This window comes from Halichoeres trimaculatus, unplaced genomic scaffold (genome assembly GCF_033239565.1).
Source record: "Halichoeres trimaculatus isolate MK-OKI-2021-1 unplaced genomic scaffold, fHalTri1.1 fHalTri1_scaffold_20, whole genome shotgun sequence".
Classification (NCBI taxonomy): Eukaryota; Metazoa; Chordata; class Actinopteri; order Labriformes; family Labridae; genus Halichoeres; species Halichoeres trimaculatus.
This window is the reverse complement of record NW_027437198.1, coordinates 11545345-11566143: the sequence shown is the minus strand read 5'-3', so window position 1 is coordinate 11566143 and position 20799 is coordinate 11545345. Positions and strand designations below refer to the sequence as shown.

Here is a 20799-nt window from a genome sequence, read left to right as displayed (position 1 = left end):
AGACAGACTTGTTTAACAAACTGAGAGCAGCAGAGGCTCTGATACCTGAGCTAATCCTCCCCTGATTCCTTCACGTCCGTGGGTGATTAATATATTTGTCTCTGCAGCCCTTTGAGCTCTGCGCTGCCTGTCAGAGAGGACTATATGTAGCTGCAGCGCTATTGTGCTCCCTCCCTGCTGAGCTATAAGGCTGCATGTGGATATTTTTGTATAGTGGGTCCCTGGTGAGGCCTCAGTAAAGCTGAGGTATAGAATAGATAGGGGAGGTGTTGAGGGCAGTTCCTGGATGCGAACAGAAACAAGAGGGGGACAGGGTGGACGCTGATTGAGCAAGCCACGGGGTGGAGTGTTTGTCTCTCTGGACTGGAAGTTGGGTGGGGGTGGAGAGAAACTCACTACAAAGGCAAATTAAAGCCTCTTCTTTCATTTCTTAATTTATTTTTTTTCTTTCGAGGCTCCGTGGAGCTGCTGGGGATCACTCTGAATTAGCGAGCATCTGTCACGACGAGGGTCCCGGGACGCTCACATCGCCTTGCCTCGCCTGCCCCCAACACCCCCACACACACTCACACACCCACTTCATTCTCCCCCATCTATCCAGCCCCATTACTCAGAGCCTCTCCTCTTTGCAGCGTCAAAGTGCCGATCTCCACTGGTACGATTACAGCGCGCTCTGATCTTTATTCTGGGGAGAGTGGTAGTGCTAGCTTTGGCAGGCGTGAGGCCTCTGCTCTTGCTTCTGTTATGTCGCATTATACAAGGAGAGGATGAAAAGTGAATGAAGCTGTTGTCTCTCGCTGCTCAAACTTTATGCAGCTGAGTTTGAGAATCGTTTCCTTTTAGCTGTGTTTGACTCATCCATGCGACGTGAACTTTTCCTGTCTTGTAAAAATGTGAATTATGTAGAATTTGAGGCCGGGGAACTTCCTAAAAACATTATCCCATACATTTTTATTTTCAAAGGACTGTTTTCCTGCCTCTTCTTTCTGTAAAACTCCTGAAAACTTGTGGAGAAACTTGCACTTCTCATTTTGTATGCCTATCAGAAACATCACCTTCTGCATATTTACCAGTCTCCCCGCTTTTCTCCCCCTGTTTCCAGTAAATACAAAAGGAAGAGCTGTACTCAGTATTGATGGACATCACAGATGAAAACAACGAAGAGAGGAGAACTAGCTTTAAGAAAATAACACAAGAAGAAGACGAGAAGGAGTCCCTCTACTGAGGCTGGTGAGGGAATGACGGGAGGCGTACAAAGTGGCGCCGCAGCAGCGGTGTCAAACCAGCCACAAACTTGACAGACGGAGTGAGCCAGTTTCCACCAGGGACCACCTTTTTGCCGGGTAGAAAAAGACAGAGAGAGAATGAAAAGTGTCCCGTTATTATAAAACATTTTATTTTTCTATACTTTTGTGATTTACAATGGTAAAAAGTGTGTATAAAGCAGTATATATGTACAAATCTGTTTTTATGTTTTTTGGTAAGGGAGATGAACAGTTGGCCCTTGATGCTGATTTTGTGGTATGCAGGAAGGAGGAGGGAGGAGCTCCCCCTCCTCTCTCTATGGCACACTGCTCTGTCGCCGAGGTTGTGTAAAAAAAACAAACAAACAAACAAACAGAAAGGTGGCAGGGAGAGCTCGGCATCCAGGCAGACGCACTTTCTACGCTGTACTTCCGGTGGAGTCAAAGGTCAGCCTCCTGGTCTCACTGCTTCGCCTTCTTCCTTCCAACCTCCCCTGACCTCCTTCCTAACGCCCTCACTTACTTCCTTCTCCGGGCCTGTGATGTCGCACCTTCCCTCCCTGTTGCGGTGTCACTGACCGGCAGCGCCTACTGTTAGCAGCGTCCCTTGTGGATACTGTCGTGATGTCACTTTCTCCTGGCAGCACCATTGGGCATCCCCGCCCTCCCCAATGGGCAGCGTCACTGGTTTACAGCGTTGGGGAGTGGGGGGGTGAGCCACGGCGGGACGGTGAGACGGTATACAGCCGAGCCTCCCCGGTCTGCCCCTCTCCACGCCCCAGCAGAGGTCAAAGACTACGGACTACTTAGAGAAAAACGGCGCAGAAGTCGCCGACTTTACTCACCTGCCAGACTCCGAGCCCAAGCCTTCGTGTCACTCTGCACCGACGGATAAACTTTCAGACCAACGTGAAAAACAAGGTGCGTACAACTACCAAGGATGCACGTTTCCACCCTGACGAGAATAACTCATCAACGACCATGTAACAAATTGAATTATAACCGAATAATCCCATTGTACTACATCAGCAGGTGCATAACCAAAACACAAGCCTGAGGCATATAGACTATGTCGCTAGATAAACATTATAGAAATACAGTAGTGCCCATCCAACGGTAACAAGGGACGAGGGCTGAAATATGTCGATTTCTTTTGTCAATGTATTCTGAGAATATTTATTTGTGTGTTTAAGTTTTGTTTTTTATGCAGCACTGAAAACTTTTAAAGAGGAAAAAAAATGATTTGGTGGAAGCGAAAAATTCTTTATATCAGGAGAGTCACTGTAAACGTGTTTAAACAAGAATGTTGGTTCAGTTCTTTGAATGTACATTAATGTCTAGGGTGTCCAATAAGTATGTATTCTTTTTCTGTATATAAATATATATACATATCTATTATATGGGCTGTGGTGATGTCAGGGAGTAGAGGGGGTGGGCAGGAAAGCCTCTGGCCCCCAAACATAGATATCAGACCCCCCCCCTCCAACTAAATATGTCCCTGATATTTACTGTAACATGTGATCATGTGTTATATGATTGAAAGTGTGATGGTGATAGTGTGAACTGATCTCCCTCCAAACCCCCCTTTACCACATAAACAAACACACACAAACACTTGCAGACTTACACATTTTTCCCCATCAGAAGCCAAACATCATCCTCCTTTTACCCCAACACTTCAGGAAAAGAATTGGTAATACGGCCCTTCATTGGAGCTGGGAAGACTTGCTAATTAGCGCTAGGTGTTGTGGGTGTCAGATAAAAAGTTTATGAATATTGATTTTTCTTTTCTTACTTGAACCAAAGTATGATTTGAACACACAGTCTCAGTGCTCTTTGATCAGGAGACAGTGAGACTCTGTGATGACGGCGGAGCCCGGATGTGTATTGACGTGACCCAGATTTCATTCGCTCATCACCGCTGAGGAGGAAGAGCTCGCTGTTCTAATCTAACGAGCCCCGCACTGATGAAGCCAAGCTTCCTGCAGCAGCCTCGCTTTGTGAACTGCTGTTCTCATGCTGACCCTGGTGGGCGGGCTGTTTTATTGCATATTGGAAAAAAAACCTGCTGGCCCTGAAAAGAAACTTTTTCTTTTTTTTAAATTTTCTGTTCTCTTTTTTTCTGAAGGGGCAAGCAGGTTCAGGTGAAGCACAACTTTGTTTGAGAGTTCAGGGTACACTACTTAGCTAGTAGTGGTTTTGTGTGAATTGCTTCAAGAGGGAAACACTCGGTTAAGCTCCTGACTTCCTGTACAAAACTACAGTGTGTACTGTTAATATCCTGTACAGTAAATCTCACCTCACAACTCTTGAGTAACTTCATCTTATTTCAGGTTAAAAAAATGTTCTGAATCAGGGCTCCTACCCACACGACCTCTGTTCATCTGTACACAGCTTCTCATATATAACAAAGAGTATCTATATCATGGCAACTAACTGTTGTGAAGTCTAATTGGGGTAAAGTCGGTCATTTGTTCTCCCATGCAGCGATCATATGCAGGCTTAGCATTTTTATACCTGTGGGTTTGATTCTGAGAGTCACGTGATCCACCTGGCCTACTTACAGACTCGTGGTGGGTCAGAAACGACTCAGGAGAAGGCTGGAGTTTTACTTTGACGGGAACTTCCTGGGAGGCAGAGCTGCTCTGGGGAGAGGAGGAAAAGAGTGAGATGAAGAGATGAAAAGCACAGTTTTGATTTCATTTGATTTTATAATTAGATGCATTTAAGTTTGGTCCTGATTTGATTTCATCCACTGAACAATCTATGCACTTCACAACCAAAACAGATATGATGTCATACGTGCTCGGCTACTGTTATCTCCTTTTTTAGAAATCGAGTAGTTCATACAACCATAGGCAATAAGGCTTTTGTTACTCCATGTTTTTCTTATAAATACACATATACAAAGACCAACTAGCATAAAAAAAACTATAGGTCCACTTAGAAATTCTGCTTTTGAACGAACTCTCAAACTGAAGTAAATCGTGTATTTGAAGGGACTACCCCGTGGCGGATCAATCCAAGTATGCTGTTTAAGTGAGTTTTTTTTAGGGTATCTTTATTGTTGGACGCTACTGTTGCAATTTAACACCTTTTCGTTGTCGAAGCCAGAGTTTAGTCTGTAGCATGTCTAAAGACGTCAGTGGTTGAAGCTCAAAGATTTGGTGACACTGTTATCGCTGATGCACATAAGGTAGCAAGTTAATCTGCAGTAAGGTTATTATTACGTTTATTTTTGTTATATTAGTTGTACTAGTAGTGAAGTTAGTAGCAGTATCTAGAGTCAGCGTGCAGTGTTACTGTTTTAAGTGGTGAAAATAGCTTTATGTTAATTTAATCAGCAGTTATTGATAAAAAAAATGACTTATGCATAACACCAAATGAGCAAAATAAGAGTTAGGACAACGTGCTGTTTTTTTCCCCTGCAGCGCTCCTGCACACAAAGGCAAGCATATCAGTACATCTTTTCCTTTATTATGCTTTTTTTTTCTCAAAGTAAATTTATAATTTAATTGTAATTAATTGTATTTTTTAGAAAGAACATTATGTGTGCTGTATGTATCCATAAAACTGGTGACGTAACGCTTTTATTGTTTCCAGTCACTCCCAAACCAAACACAACAACAAACTGCAATGGTTAATGATTTAGTAACTTTTTGTAGTTTTTGGTAGAGAAAAAAATTAACCAAAAATCTTTTTAAAAAAAGTCGTCATTGTCAGCTCAAAGTACAAAACCCTGTGGTTTGTATTCAGGAAAAAAGAAATTATAAACAATAACTGCTCTTATGGTTTAACGCTGACCTCTTGCGGTTGAAGCAGGGATTGCAGGAAAGGAGTTTTGAGTCATTTTCTGTGATTTCTGATTAAACTGGAAAGTTAAAGTTTGCGTTTGACTCCAGAACGAAACCAAAAGTCGAAGTTTAATTTTTAAACCATTACCATCAAATATAACTGATGTTTACATTTGAGTTAGTCAGCAAACAAATCTGTATTAACCCATACCAGCATCTTTTTTCTAAGCCGACAAAGTAGTTTGGGTGCTTAAATTTAACTTAACTGCATTGGCCATATCATTTTCTTTAAAGGTGTGTAAGTGTAATGTGTTCGCTGCCACCTACTGGACATTAACAGTACAAAAACTGCTGAAAGCGCCCACCTTAAATGAGCATTACATTAAGTTTGTTTTAACTCCAGTGTATTATTTCTCATATTAAACGGAAAAAAAGGATAACCTATTCTCCTTTGAGGCTTCTTCCTTTTACTAAGTCTCATGGGATTTGTAGTGAACAATAACAAAATGTTATAGTGTCAGACACAGCTGATTTATTATCCATTTGTCTACCTATAGTATTAACGGTAAACCATGGATCTTGCTTTTTTTTTTTATTAATTTATATATCTATTATTATTATTATTATTATTATTATTGTTTGAGGCGTTTTTAGTTCGTCCAGGTAGATTATGGTCTCACAGAACTGTGGCTGTGTGTCTCTGCTCTCAAGCCACTGAGTTTATTCCCTTTACCAAAGAAGCTCTGCCTCCTCAGACGCCATCTGAAGCTCCAGCCTGCTCCTCAGCAGCGGGATGGAGCAGGGAGCAGGGTTACAGCCGCCCTCCTTTCCCCCCTCCCTCCCTCCCCCTTTCCTTCTTTCAGATGCCTTCAGTGTAATGAACTGGTCCTGATCTTCCTGAGCACAACTGCTTGAGCTGTGACACTCGCAGGATGCCCCCCCCCCACCCCTCACCCCTCCCCCTGATCTCCCTACACCCTCCTCCCTCTTCCCCCCACCCTCCCTCTTTGCCTTCTAGTGTGAGTCGACTGGCCCCTTTTGTATTCCTGGTGTTCTGTACATAATAAACCCTCACCCTATCCTCACCCTCCTCACCTCCTTCCCCATCCGTCTGGGGGGAAAATAAAAAAACATCCTCTGACTCCCCAAAATCTTGTATTTTGTTCTAATAATGACAAAATTTATTTATAAGGATTTTCTAAAATCTATCTCTTTCTCCTTTTTGTAAATGTTCCAGTTAAATAAAGTTTAAAAATGTTAAAAAATTAAATGGATATATTGAAAGGTTAAAAATGTCTCTAGAAGTCCCTGCCCCCCTCCTCTGGCTCTGTACTCTGAACTTTGTGTTTTTGTTTTTTCTCTTTCTGTATGCTTCTCTTTACGTGCTTCAGATGAAGAGTTCTATTTATTATGACATTAACGTTATTATAATTATGACTAATTATTAATATTATCATCATCCTCATCATCCTCATTATTATCATTAATAAACTTGTCTACTTCAGCCTCCCTGTCTCAGCGCTGTTTTGTGGTGAGTGATGAGCTGCTGCGTGCTTGTTGGGGCGGACTGGGACTACAAATCCCACAACACAACATCACTGCAACACAGTATGAGATGAGCCAGGTGGAACGGGGCGGGAAGACACTCTCAGACCCATTTGTCTTAAGCCAAACCCCCTCTGGATTTACAAGATGGAGAGCACCTGTCTGTTGCCGAGGCCGCCATTTACCTAACCGGAGCAAAGACAGACTCTGAGCGAGCAGCAGAGAGAGGAGAGATACAGACGCACGCCTTCAGGGGGAAGCAGAAAACACAAATGTAAATACTTCACAAGATCAGTGCCTTTCCATCACTGTTGACTTTGTTTAATCCTTTGAGCCTCTACAAACAATGGGAGATGGGATTTTTTTTGTCACAGCTCTCCAAAAAGCAGAAAAGAAAAATTGACATGCCAGAAAACACTGTTGTGTTTTTGTGTCAGCTCTGTGCCGCATCAGAATGCACTCAATGTGGTCGCTGCAATACGTGAGCACGTCATGCATCCTTTTCTTACAACTGGGATTGTTTTACAGCTTGAGGCTTTGCGCTCAAAAACAACAAAATCAGCATTTTAGCTCAGACTTTCATCTCTGAGATTGAGCGATCACAATCAGGGTTGAAATGGAAAAAGTTCAGACTCAGTTCTGAAGAAAACTAAAGTCAAAGCTTTTGCTGTGGCAGCGTGTCACAAACACTTCTTGATACTTTAAATGTTTCAGAAGTACAGGCTGTTCATGTCCCCTGTTCCCGTCATACCAACATCTTCTACTCCATTTATAATCCCAGTGATTGTGAGCTTATTTTCAGCCAGGAGAACAAAGTTGGCCTTGAGTCATCACTGTAAGCTACGTTATAATGTGTTTTCACTGAAGCTTGCGCTATGGGATGTCTTTAAAAAACAGCCATACATGTAGCACTTAACATACACTTTAAGGTGCCCAAATCCTCAGACCCTTAGGGCCTTTTTCAAACCGGGCCACCCCAAACTGATCCGCAGGGAGGGGTAGTGGCTGCACGGATGCCGACTCGCTGAACACATGCAGCGCCAAATTGTGTCCTGTGTCAGCCATGGAGGAAGCAGCGTACAAATGTAAGTTTTACGCATATGTGCCTGCACAAACACTGTTAAACTAACACAAATATTTAATGATTGTCATGCACATGTTCACAACTTTAGATGTACATGTCATTGGTTAAGGCCTGCCTTGAATTTGTTCAGACAGTTCATGTTTATTTGAGTGTTTTAAATTTACAGGGACTGTCACAAAAACAAAAGAGTTCAATCAAGCGAGAGTGAAACATGAAAAACTCTCAAATAAAAAAAGAAATGCAGCCAAAGAGGTTAGTAAGTAAGTTCCTATTGTCTTTTCTATGTTTTTATTTTCTTTTTTTCTTTGTATATCTTTTATCTGAGAGAGAGAAGTTTCTGTCCCAAAGCTGTATTTATACCCTACGCCCTGATGAAGTGAACTTCATTCAGCTGCGAGTGTGACTCTGTGATGGAGTGCACTCCGTCATGGAGGGGGGTGTGTTGGGGCGGTTTGAAAAAGGCCCTTTAAGATGCTATGAAGAGAATCTGTATTAATTGCACTCCCTCGCCACCTTGTGGCCTGGAGTCCCCACACACTGTTGTAAAATACTTTTGAGGCATGTGTTTTTTTTTGGAATTAAATGGAGATCAGATCAAAACAAATTTTCTTTATTCAAGACAATTTTTTTCTGGATACAACTCACCAAGGTAAGGTATTTATTAGTACAGTTACGTAGAGCTATGGTCTGAAATGTGACATCAAGCAAATGTATAAGCAGCCGGCTATATGTTACCAACATCAGCAGCCCAGTGCTCCGATGTATCTGTAGGCTAAAGTGACAACAAGTAAACACTGTCAGTTTGTAAGTAGTTTAGTAGCTGTCTGTATGTAGTGCAGCTGGCAGCCCAGTGCTCTAAGACATGTCTGTTATGTGTAACGTTAGTAAATCCTGGTTAGCTATGTCCTGCCAGTCATCTAGCAAGCAGAGTTAACGTAACCTCACTCTTCATTTTATTGATAGACTCAAGTTTGAACAGACCACTGCAGAATAACTGCTGACTGTGGGTTGGAATGAACATTATCACAAACAGTTTAGCCCCTGAGCTAGCCTTTAGCTCGGGCTGTATTACTCTCCCGTTAAGCTTTCTTCTGCTTTTCTGTACTTTTTCTGTCTGACAAACTTTCAAGATCACTTTCAAACTCCTCCTTTAAAGGCATTTTTAAAATTGATGAAAGAACCTGGAAATGATGCCTATTCAGCATGCGTACAGCATGTGTTGGAAATGAGCTCAGTCCTAAACCATTTTCTGAACCAGCCTGTTAACATGTTTATTTCTGCTGTAAAGATCAGCTTGTCTGAATGGGTGTGTATGTGTTGTTCTTGTGCTTCTGCAGCCAGCCTAAGTGGACACTCAAGGAACTGCAGTTTCAGTCTGGGCATCAGCTTCATATTTTTAGACCTGAGGTTTCCTGCCTGGACTTATTTGTCTTTGCTTTCCTGAAAATATTCTTTGGCCCAGGGGTTTCGTTTTAACATTCAGGTCCTGTTTGAAGTTGTACCATGAGTTATTGAAGCATTTTGGATATTTTTAGATGATGGAAGGAAAATGTAGTCAGTTATTACTTTTGCTAATTTTGCAAATAAAATCCTCTCAGTAGATGCTTCCTCTTTTAGATGCTGTAGTTCTATATCCTCCCCTCTTGGTGGCACTGTGCATCCCTGCTTCATTTGTGCAGGAGGTCTCAGAGGCTTGACCGCCCCTCACTGAAGTGTTTTCATCTTCCCTCCCTGGCTGAGAGTCTCCTCTGTTAGACACCTGATTCTCCTCCTGAGTGAAATATTATCCACCCTGTTTTATTCATACATGTAATGCTTGATTAAGGTCAGACAGGGATCTAAAATATGACAAAAGCATCTGTTGGGTTTCAATAGAATCTGTCAACCCATCTACAGCAATTGACCATAATCACACAATTATGAAGCGATGAGACACTTTGGCTTTATGGGGAGGGTGCTTTGCTAAAATGGCCCCACGTAAAATCCCATCTGTACAAATGGGCCTTGGATTTGAGCCAAGGGGCTAAGAGACCCGATATATCAAGTCACAGCACATCTTGTGGAGGGGGGGCTGACAAAACGGAGCATGTGTCCGTGTTACAGGAAAACACAGCTCAAATATTTGTAGCCGCTATCAATCCGACCAGGAGCGGCGTTAGAGGGGTGGCACGGGTAGCACTGGACCCCCCTGAAATCTGATTGGACCCCATCCCATATTGATTTTTGAAAGGAGCCACTTGCATTGTGTGACACCTACGATTGCTAAGTCCCTCCTGTACAGTGGTTGGCGCTATGTACCACAAAGAGCTGGAAAACATTTTACTGGGAAAAGAAAAAGAATCACTGCAGAAGAAGGGGAAAATTTAAATCGAAACTAGATGCTCAAACAGCAAAATCAGACAGTTATCTGGAGTGTCTCACAGAAAATTGAGCCAAGTAAGGATAATAGGAGGATAATCATCAGTATTGGACAGTGAAATCCTTTTTCTAAAATAAGTATTACAGTGATTTTCTAACTCACATAGGAGATCTTTTTGCTATAAGCTATGGGTACCAAGCAAACATAAACGTTTTATATCTCATGGCGTCTACAAATGACCAGTGTCAGCTTATAATGGCTGCTTAACATTTAATTCGAAATGTTGCATTTATTTAAGTATTTTACAAATGATGAAATGATGAAAAAGCTGTTTTGTGCTCCGTTGACATAAATGACATGTAACATGAACATGCTGGCTATACAGTGTCAACTTGCTTTTGTTTGAATATAAAACACAGCCTATAGGGGTCTGTTTCTATTTTTCCTCATAGGTTTTTAAAATGCAATGAATGGAAAGAAAAGATGTGGGACAGGGTACATGACTAGTTTGTAAAGAGAAGCAAATAAGGCAGTAAGACGGACAGACAGACAGGACTGAGCTTTGGCAGAAGCAGTTGTGGAAGCTCTCTTTCTGGAAGTAGACAGGGGAGGAAATGCTTCTACGGTGCTTCGTAGCCCGATGGCTCCAAAACTTCTAGGGTGCGTCCATGAGGTCCCTCGGGGCGTCCCCAGTGGGTTTTCTCAGAACCGGGTTTTGGGTCCAACTTTCGGAAAAACACAGTTTTGTGCGGGCTGTTTTTCTTAGGAAATTAGGCCTGTTTTTAGCCTTCCACCAAATGGGCAGTAACTCCACAAAACGTAGCCCGATGGCTCTGAAACTTCTGGGGTGTGTCCATGAGGTCCCTAGGAGCGTCCCCAGTGGGTTTTCTCAGAACCGGGTTTTGGGTCCGGCAAAAGCCCGCAAAAAACTGCTATTTTCCGAGAATTGGACCCCGAAACCCGGTTCTGAGAAAACCCACTGGGGAAACTCCTAGGGACCTGACGAAGGCCCTAGAAGTTTCGGAGCCCTCGGGCTACATTTTGTGGAGTTTCAGCTCGTTTGGTGAGAGGCTGAATACAGGCCTAATTTCCCAAGAAAAACAGCCTGCACAAAACTGTGATTTCCTGAAAATTGGACCCCGAACCTGGTCTTGAGAAAACCCACTGGGGACGCTCCTGGGAGCGGGGGTTTTCTCAGAAGTTTAGGAGCCCTCGAGCTACGTTTTGTGGAGTTACAGCCCGTTTGGTAAGTGGCTAAATTCAGGCCTAATTTCCCTGGAAAAAAAGCCCACACAAAACTGCAACTTTCTGAATATTGGACCCCAAACCTTGTTCTTGGAAAATCAACTGGGGACACCCCTGGGGACCTGACGGACGCAACCTTGAATTTTTTGAGCCCTCAAGCTACGTTTTGTGGAGTTACAGCCATTTTAATGAGGGGCTGAATACAGGCCTAATTTCCCAAGAAAAACAGCCTGCACAAAACTGTGATTTCCTGAAAATTGGACCCCGAACCTGGTCTTGAGAAAACCCACTGGGGACGCTCCTGGGAACCTCACGGACACACCCTAGAAGTTTAGGAGCCCTCGGGCTATGTTTTGTGGAGTTATGGCCCATTCAATGAGAGGCTAAAAACAGGCCTAATTTCCCAAGAAAAAAGCCTGCACAAAGCTGCGGTTATCCGAAAATTGGACCTGAAACACGTTTTTTAGAAAGTAGATGCTTAAATGGCAAAATCAGACGGTTTACTCCTGATATTGTTGTTGTCTTTTTTATAGTAGCTGGATTTTATTTTTTTTTTCTTGTATATTTTTTGTACAATGTTGATCCATCAAGGGAGGACACAGAGGCCTTTGCTTCTAACGAGAATGATGTTATTCCAGACCTACAGCTAGTTGTCTTCTGTACTGTTTTTTTTTCTCCCAAGAGGACCCAGTGGTAGGTCTTCTTACCTGAAACCTGCTATGTAGCTGCAGTTTTTGTCTAACAACCATCTAGATTCCTTAACTGTGTTGTCCTTACCATTTTATTTGTATTCCAGATATTTCAAGATCCAAAGCAGAGGGTCCTGTTCAGCTGTGCCTTTAAAAATTCCCCAGAACTCAGCATGGAACAAGGAACAAATTCTGAAGCACCTGATATCGAGACGATTCTTCACTTGAATACTCCACCCTTCAAGACTCTTCCTGCTGTTTTGCCTGTAGACATTTTTCCCTGACCAATGCACCAGACCCTGCCTTTGCATCAAAATTAGGCTTCTCCAATTGGAAAAACATTGTACATTGGCGACAGGATTCTCTCGTGTAATTTTGGCAGCAAATAAAATTAACAAAAATGATTCATGAGGCGGATGACTTGTAAATCCAGGGCAGCTGATGACACGGTTTCATTTTCAGTTTGGTCCAGCGCCAGTTTATCTCAGGCGTCACAGGAGAGGGACTGAGGATGTTTATCTCCTCATGTTTGAGAGGAAAACGAATATCTGACTTACCACACAGACAGATGCTCTCATGTCTTTTTTTTTTTTTTTAACTGTTTCTACATGTGTTTTTAACCCTTTTACTCGTATCTTGTGTACACATTCCGAGAAAGTGTGTTAAAGCTAAAGGCCAAGAATGGGTGTGCATCATTCAGGAAATCAGGTGCAAATTAAGAAAAGAAAAAAAAGTTTTAATGCTTTAACGATGTTTCGGAGCCACAGACTCTCAGAGTAACTCAGACGGAGGAGGAGCAGCAGGTTTCTTGTCTGGAGCTTTAGAGGGAGCATCCATCAGCTCGGCACTCCACCATCTGCTGCTAACACCACAGCACTTCGTCCGGCTAAGTGCCATCTGCAGCCAAATTCACTCACATGGCTCTGAGAAGTTTTACTTTGAACTCGGAGTGAATGCTGAGTGGATTTTAAAGAAGAAACATCAGGAGGGACTCTCTCAAACACGGTGACCTCACTCTTTTTGTTCATGTTTGTTTCTTTGAGAAGAAAGAATGATTTTGTGCTCCTTCCACGGCATGCTGTAGATCATCGAATATGGTCTCACAAGCTGTAATTACCCTCACTGTTCACAAGGGGGAGACAAATGGTTATAAATCAAAATCTGGACATGAAGTGAAAACAAGGTCAGGAGTTAAATGAAAGCTCAAGTTGTTACCTTTTTGAATTTTTGAATTGAAGAGGAGGATTGTTCACTCACATTATTTTGCATTTTCAAAAAGCGCAGCAGCAAATAACCTGAAAAATAAAAGTTTTATTACCCCATCAGGCTGATTAAGAACGTCAGGGTTTGTCCATATAGGGAACAGGAACACTGTAAGATTGAAATGTTCATTCAAATTCAGCTTGACATCTTTCGAAAGTTTGGGATCTTCGTAAGACTTTCAACTTGAGGCTCTCTCCGGCTGTGTGAAGTTAGGCTGAGTATTCTAAAGTGATGCTGTAACAAATCTGACACCAGCAGGGAGCCGCCTGTGATGTGGTGACGAACTCTGAGAGGAGTTTAAAAAGTTTTATAGTGAGAAGTTTTATTGTGAGTGCTGTCGAGGCTGTGGTATCAGGCCTGCATGAGAATTTAAATAAGGTGAAGTGGTATTATGGTATTTACAGTTACAGGTCTACAGGAAAAGATTTTTTTAATCAGTGTCTGTATTAATCAGTGTCCCTTTTGCTTCAAAAAGCAACACCAAGTAACACTTTCTGGGTATCAAGTTTTTGGTAATCTCCAGTATCTTCTTTAGTGTATAATTTGCTTATATTCCAACACTACCTGGGGTATATGTTTTTTGATACCCCTTTTTACCCATATTTTCATTCATTCATTTTCTGCTTTTCCTGTTCAGGGTCACGGGTGGCTGGAGCCTATCCCAGCTGTCAATGGGCGAGAGGCGGGGTACACCCTGGACTGGGCGCCAGTCAATCACAGGGCTGACACAGACAGACAGACTCACAGCTAGGGACAATTTAGAGTGCTCAGTTAACCTGGTGAACATGTTTTTAGACTGTGGGAGGAAGCCGGAGTACCCAGAGAGAACATGCAAACTCCACACAAAAAGGCCTATCGGCCAAGCTGGGTACCGAACCAGCAACCTTCTTGCTGTGAGGCTGCAGCTCTAACCGTGCAGCAAGCCCATTTTTCGCAAAATGTAATTATTTTATATCTAAAAACACCCTATGATTGTTCACGTTTATATCACAAAGTATCTTTAAATGATTGTTTCAATCCTTTCGTTTTTTTCATGTTAAAAAAAAAACATTTTGCCCCTGTTTTAAAGGTGCTGCAGGCAGGATTACCCAGGTAAGATGGCGATTTGACGGATTTGACCCATGTAAGATGGCGATATGAAACCCAGCACAGCCCCTCGCGTCCTGAGTTCTCTGACATCACGCCCATACGCAAATCTGGCCCCACAAGAACGCGTGCGAACGCGACACAATACCTGCCGGTATCAAAACACTCGGGAAGCCCCTGACTGGCATGCCTCGGTCTGAAGACTGCAGTCAGGAGTATTTGGAACACTCAAAGGCTTCACAACAACAAGCAACATAACTTCTGCAGCGATGTTTGATTCTGAGGTAAGTTTTTAATGCAATATCTCAACTACAATCAGTTAGGCGCGACTCTGCTCAACGAAGTTGTAACGTTGTCAGGTGATGAAAAAGACACCAGATCATGTGTTAATGGAGTGCCAAAAGTGAATTAAAAAGCTTAGCCTGTCGTGGGGGGGCAGGTAAAGCCTGGCGGGCCCGCCAGGCTTATAATACACTGGGAGAAACCCTGTACTGTTGTGTAGGAACCATGCCACCGCGTGTACCGTGGAACAGTGTTTTAATCACTCACTATCTTAGCTAATGTTACTATGCTCAGGCCGTGACAAGCAGAGACAATCATGCTAATTAGCGTGCTTGCAGCAGTAGGGCATTATAATTCATTATATTGTTGTTGTTTTTGTGAGTGTACGGCGGACTCTAGCCAGAGGCTATCAACTTACCTCCAGGCGTTGTATATGGAAGTGGTAGCCGGCACTCGCACTCAGTAAAGCCAGGTCAAACCAACCAATAGAAACTATTCTCTCATCCACCAGCGTAGGCCCTGCCCAGTAAGTGCAGTAGAATTCGCAAGCAAAACTTTGGAGTTTGCAAACTAAAGGAATGATTTGCAAGAGAAGGTTTTCAACTTGAAAGCAAAGGGGGCTGATTTATAAGCAAAATGGAAAGAAATAGGTTCTCAGTTTTATTTTTCAATCGCATCCTGTTGTGTTTTGATCTCAACTTTTTTTTTTTTCAAATGCAAACTGTTGTATTTTGATCTCAACTTTTTTTTTCAATTGCAACCTGCTCTGTTTTGATCTCAACTTTTTTTTTTCATTTCCTACTTATTGTCTCTTGATTAAAAATCTCTTTTTTGGTTTCAAATCTATTCTTTTTGATTGAATAATAAAGAAACAAAATTATCTCCATACTTTTTAGACAACTTAGCAGATTTGATTACAAATTCAGTCTTATATCTTTTAAAGGACCCCAGAACAGCATGCAAACCATTATACATGTTTTCCACAATTTCACACTTTAGTCTTATTGTAGATGTGATTGTAAATATTTTAAAATGTGTTAGCTAATACCATATACATAACCGAACTGGTCTGCCTTGTGGAAATGCGGCTAAAGATACCTATAGCTTCTGACTTAAGATATCGTTTGTTGATTAAAATAACTCCAAATCACCATTTGAAAGATTGGTTAGAGGTACTCTCATATTTTAACACTCTTGTTGTATCTTGTTGTACTTGACTATGTTGATCTTCAACTTTTAGGGATCCTCTTTTTTTTAGATTCCTTATTTATTTTGTTTTATTTAAATGTATTGCCCTAGGTATTTATGCTATAAGGCTGACAATTTTTAAAGACATGCTTATCTATTTGTTTCAAGCTACTCTTCAGTTTATGTTACAAAGTATTGCTGGCAACTGTTGATTTTTTTTTCCTTTCTTCATGTTTCAAGAGGACATTATGTACCAGTTCCAGGGTACACTCAACACTTTTGAGTTATCCAATAGCAAATGTTTTAAAGTTAACCTCAGTGTCCTCCAGGTAACCTTCAGTTAATACTCAGCTTCTATTTTGTCTTTGTGCATATGTTTAAAGGTAACCTCCAGCATTTTTTTTTCAGTTGACGCTACATGACTATTCAGGAATTGATGCATGAATAAATAAACAAGATCTGTAGTTCCGTACTTTCCTGCACATTTCAAAGTACTACCAGAATCTGTTTCCTTTTCATTTATACTATATTAAAGGTTTGTGTTCCAATTGTTATTAAATCAAATATGCCTGTTTAGTTTAATAGGCAGATCGTGATCTTGGTGATCATGATCATGTTTTTGTCATTTTTAAATATTACAGGATATTATTATTTTCTTATCAGTAGAAGCAGCAAACCCAGACAGCCTGTCTCATTTCTTACATAAAAAGCTGAAACTGTTGCTCTCAGGTGTACTGCTTTGAACCAATAGGAAGCGCTCTTAAATGAAGTGACTGACTGTCCTGTCAGGAGGACACGCTGCAGGCCCACCTTTACAGACGCTGTGTGATCAGCACTGTCAGCAGAGTGCTTTTCTCCTCAAACATGAAGCACACAGGCAAAGAGAAATACCGTCCTGTGTGACACTCACTTTCCTCTGGACAGCTTAATATGATTGTGGTTTAATACCCATTACAACAGTGTGGAGGTGCCGTCATTAGGAACCCGGCCAGGCTGAAACTCACCTTCCCTCCTTCAGCCTATTAGGGAAAATAATGAGAAGAATCCTGAAAAGCTGCAGCGCTAAAAATGGAAACTAAAGTGCTGGGCTCAACAGAACAGGAGCCCCGGCCACAATTTGTGGAATTAGGCGAGCATGCCGCTGATGACCCGAAGCATTGTGGGTAATGCAAGGTCAGACAGGGGAATTGGGTGATCTGAGAGCCGGGCATTAGACAACTCACTTTGTTGGCACGAGGCTGCGAATCATGGGCAGGAGAGAAAGGAGGAAATGAAGCTGAGCGAAGAAAAAAAAGGAGGAGGAAAATAATGGGTTTAGAAAAGCTTGAGATTAATGACAGAGCAGCACAAAGTTTTCACTATAAAACCACACAGCATCCTTTTAAGGGAATATCCAATCATCTTTTGGCTCTAAAATATAAAATAAAATGTGAAAAGAGCCGAAACTTTAGGGAAACAAAGAGGAAGAAAAGTAGAAAAACTTTTATTTCAAAAGGAACAAACAGAAACAGTTGAGAAATTAGAGGTTTGAAAAAAACACCATTTAAAAAGAAACGTAAAGTCGTCATCTGAGAAAATCCCTAAAAACTTTCTTAGAAAGACTAATTAAAGAAAATTTCACAGAGAAAACCTAATGAGTTCCAAAATCAAGTGGAACCAAACTTGGACTCGTTATTCCTTCTTTCATGCACACTTCATAAGAAAGCTAAAAACAGAAGTCCTTAGATTTCCTTCCTGCAGCTATAAGATTTTTTTTTTTTTTTAACCCACTCCTAAAATTAACCTGATTCGTTCCAGGCCACGATGGGCGGAGTTATGTAACTGGAGGAGTGCAGCTTCAGCAGAATATCACACAAAGTGAGATAATGACCCAGTCTTTCCTCTGACGCCTGTTTAGAGGTGCATGTGGTACTTCAGAGTTCTTTGAATGCGCTCCTCAGAGGGTAGACACACTCAAGTGTGAACCTGAAGGCAGCTAGCCAATAATTATCGTCCACATATTCTCCTAATGCTGCACAGTGATGCATCCGTCTAACTCTGCTCTGCCCTCTCCCTCCCTGTTACCCAGCACAGGATTTAGAACCACTACTGGTGTCCATCTGCACACCGGATTTCAAAATGTGGCTACGCTGTGATCCGTCTGTTGTCCGAGGCCTCTGGAGATGTAGGCAGGAGAGGACGCCGTGCCAGGAAACACTCGCTCATTCTGACAGCCTCCAGCCTGCACAAACATGTGCACTAATGCTGCGTTTCAAATCATTATTAGGAGGTTTGACACATCCAGTCAGTTAGATAATGAAAAGATTCCTCTAGGTGTCGTTTAATTGTGCAAACGACCTGCCTTGTCCACCCATGCTGGCTGTTATTGTGTGATTCATATGGTGCTCCTCTATGGAGACAATGTTGCTCTCTAAATCTTATTTCAGATTACAATTAGACCTGCAGAGCAGAGAGAGCACGACCTGTGAAAAACGAGGATACACATGAGAGAATCTGTGTTGTGGACCATCATGCCTTATGGTTTAAGCCAGCTTACTGAGTGTCTGTTTCAGCCAAATCCATTTTTACTCACCCTGTGGATTAGAGGACTGGTTGGCAGGGATGCACTTGCAGCATCAAATCCAAGAAAAGACCATGCAGGTGGATGTCCTGCATGCAGAGCACAGTAAATTATGGAATATATTTGAAAATTTCCCAAATTGTGTTGTGTTTTTTTTTCACCACCGTTTGAGTGTGTGTAAAGTTATACCTCTGTACGACCTGTAGAGGGTGCTGACACACTGACAATGGGAGCGCAGTCAGGGCAGGTGCTGAGGACACACTTCTCGGCCGCAGCATGTGTGTGAAGTCTCAGGGATGGTGCTAACAAGAGCGGCTCGCCTGCAGAGAGCGTCCTCAATCAGACCTCTGAGGCTGTTGACACATGGGACGCTGCTCAGTCTGACATCTTTAGCCTGACTGTGAGATTGTTTTCGTTGTTGTAGTCAACTACCAACTAATCAGAGCTTAAGGAGCGAGATAAGACACTGGAGGCTCTGGAAATGTTGTCTGAGCATGACAATATATGCAGACATAACCCTGTAACATCTTGCTGAAATCACTATTCAATCTTTATTTTCTTCCACAGATTACAGATTAAGAACATATTTAAACTTGGACTCTGGGTGTTTTGCTGTGGTTCCGATACCGATACTGACACCTGGGCTTTGGGTATGGGTTGATACCTATTCCAATCCGATACCAGTGTTAAATTATAACCTGCATGCCCTAATATGGGATAAGACTGGTAATTTTGGGGGTAAAAGGCAAAAATATGAGTAGATGGAATAACTGAAGTTATTATTTATTTAAACTACAAAATATCTAAATGTTTAGCAGCATTGGTAAAAACAAAGCTTCAGAATGTACAGGTTTTCTATTCAATTGTCAATTTTTATACCCTGTAGACTGGTAATGCAGCAAAAAAAAGAAAGAAAAGAAAAAGAAAGTGCATCAAAGGTAACCTCTTAAATCAAGTAGCCAAGAGCGCCGACCGATACCCAATACCAGGATTGGTATCAGTGCATCCCTATTTGAGGCTTTACATCAGACTTCAGTGCAAAAAATCTGCAAAAAAAGTACTTCACTCTCCTGCATTTTAAAGTTTTATTTCACCTTTACAAGCTGCAGTAACAGTCTGCCACCTGGTGTAGTTGCAGAACGCACATGAGAACATCACTTTCTGGTTTTAAGACCTGAATGAAACATCTCTGTATTCTTTTATTTGTGCACACTGGTAGATAGATATGTAAAAACAAAAAGTTGCTTTGTTTTAAGTGTAATCAAATCTTACTATTTGGCAGCACACAGCAGGAAACGGAGAAACACAGATGAAGGGCCTCAGCAGTGATGTTGAGTTGTTTACAGTCACTGCTTCATCCGTCAGGCAACAGGTCCAAGCCTGGCATGAGTTCCCAGAGAGCACAGATGCTTAATGGCATGACAGGTTGTGTCCAGGCTCTCAGGCCCTGACCGAAAACACTGCTGGCGGCTGGACGGGAACACGAGACAGCCTTAGGATGCCCAGAGCACTCTGCATTCACAGCGACACGCCGCGTAGGTAGAGGATGTAGCTTTGGGTGCTTCTGGGTGGTAAACAAAGGGTTGAAGAGCAGAATGAAAATGAAGGTACAGCTAACATTCATTTTGAATTGGTATCTGCAACCGCTTTGGGATTTTCTTTTTCCTTCTCCAAAACTCCTCCATGTGACACAGATAAAGCTGAGATGTGATCACTTTAAACACTAGTTTTCCAAGCTCTAGGATGCAGGATTAGCTTTAGGGTTATGGACTGGAGTTGGGGTTTGGGTTAAAGGGCAACTCCGTTTTTTTGACACCTGGACCTTATTTATAGGTGTGTGCATGCTCATATACTCACTCAGACAAACATCGTGCAGCTCGGAGTCCTTCAGAAGTTATTTAGATCCAACCGATTTTAGCCGCACTTAGCGAGGGCCACAGCAAGGGAGCTTCAGCGCGGGACATAATCTCTGCAAAGTCGCTCATTTCGGCTTTATTTTTTCATCCATCGCTATCCATTGTTATCACAAACACACTCCTCTTCTGTTGCCATAGGCGAACACTGTCCACAAGGGCACCACCAGTTTGCATTGAGTCGTGGACGTGTTCCTGTTTGTTTTTCTCGAGCCAGCTCTTCGTCTCTCTCCCTCTGCATCCTTCTTTCATGGAGCTCCTCGCCCGTGTACTCAGGCTCAAACCAGTAAGGACAACCGTCAAAATCGAAGTCGTAGTCTGAAGATGGTAGACGAGCTGACTTTATGATAACACTGGCGATGGATGAAAAAATATAGCCAAAATGAGCGATTTTGCAGAGATTATGTCCTGCGCTGAAGCTCCCTTGCCGTGGCCCCCGCTAAGTGCGGCTAAAATCGGTTGGATCTAAATAACTTCTGAAGGACTCTGAGCTGCACGATGTTTGTCTGAGTGAGTATATGAGCATGCACACACCTATAAACAAGGT

At 42.2% G+C, this 20799-nt stretch overlaps 1 protein-coding gene across 1 annotated transcript in view; it reads left to right on the top strand.

Moving 5' to 3' along the window:
- The window catches only part of LOC141809421 (RNA binding protein fox-1 homolog 3-like), a 499189-nt gene extending 492647 nt beyond the window's left edge, over nucleotides 1–6542 (top strand). The window contains exon 17 of the mRNA XM_074696426.1: nucleotides 1103–6542. Coding sequence (XP_074552527.1) covers nucleotides 1103–1105 — 3 coding nt within the window. The 3' untranslated portion in view covers nucleotides 1106–6542. The remainder of the gene's footprint in view (nucleotides 1–1102) is intronic.
- The last annotated feature ends 14257 nt before the right edge of the window (nucleotides 6543–20799 follow it).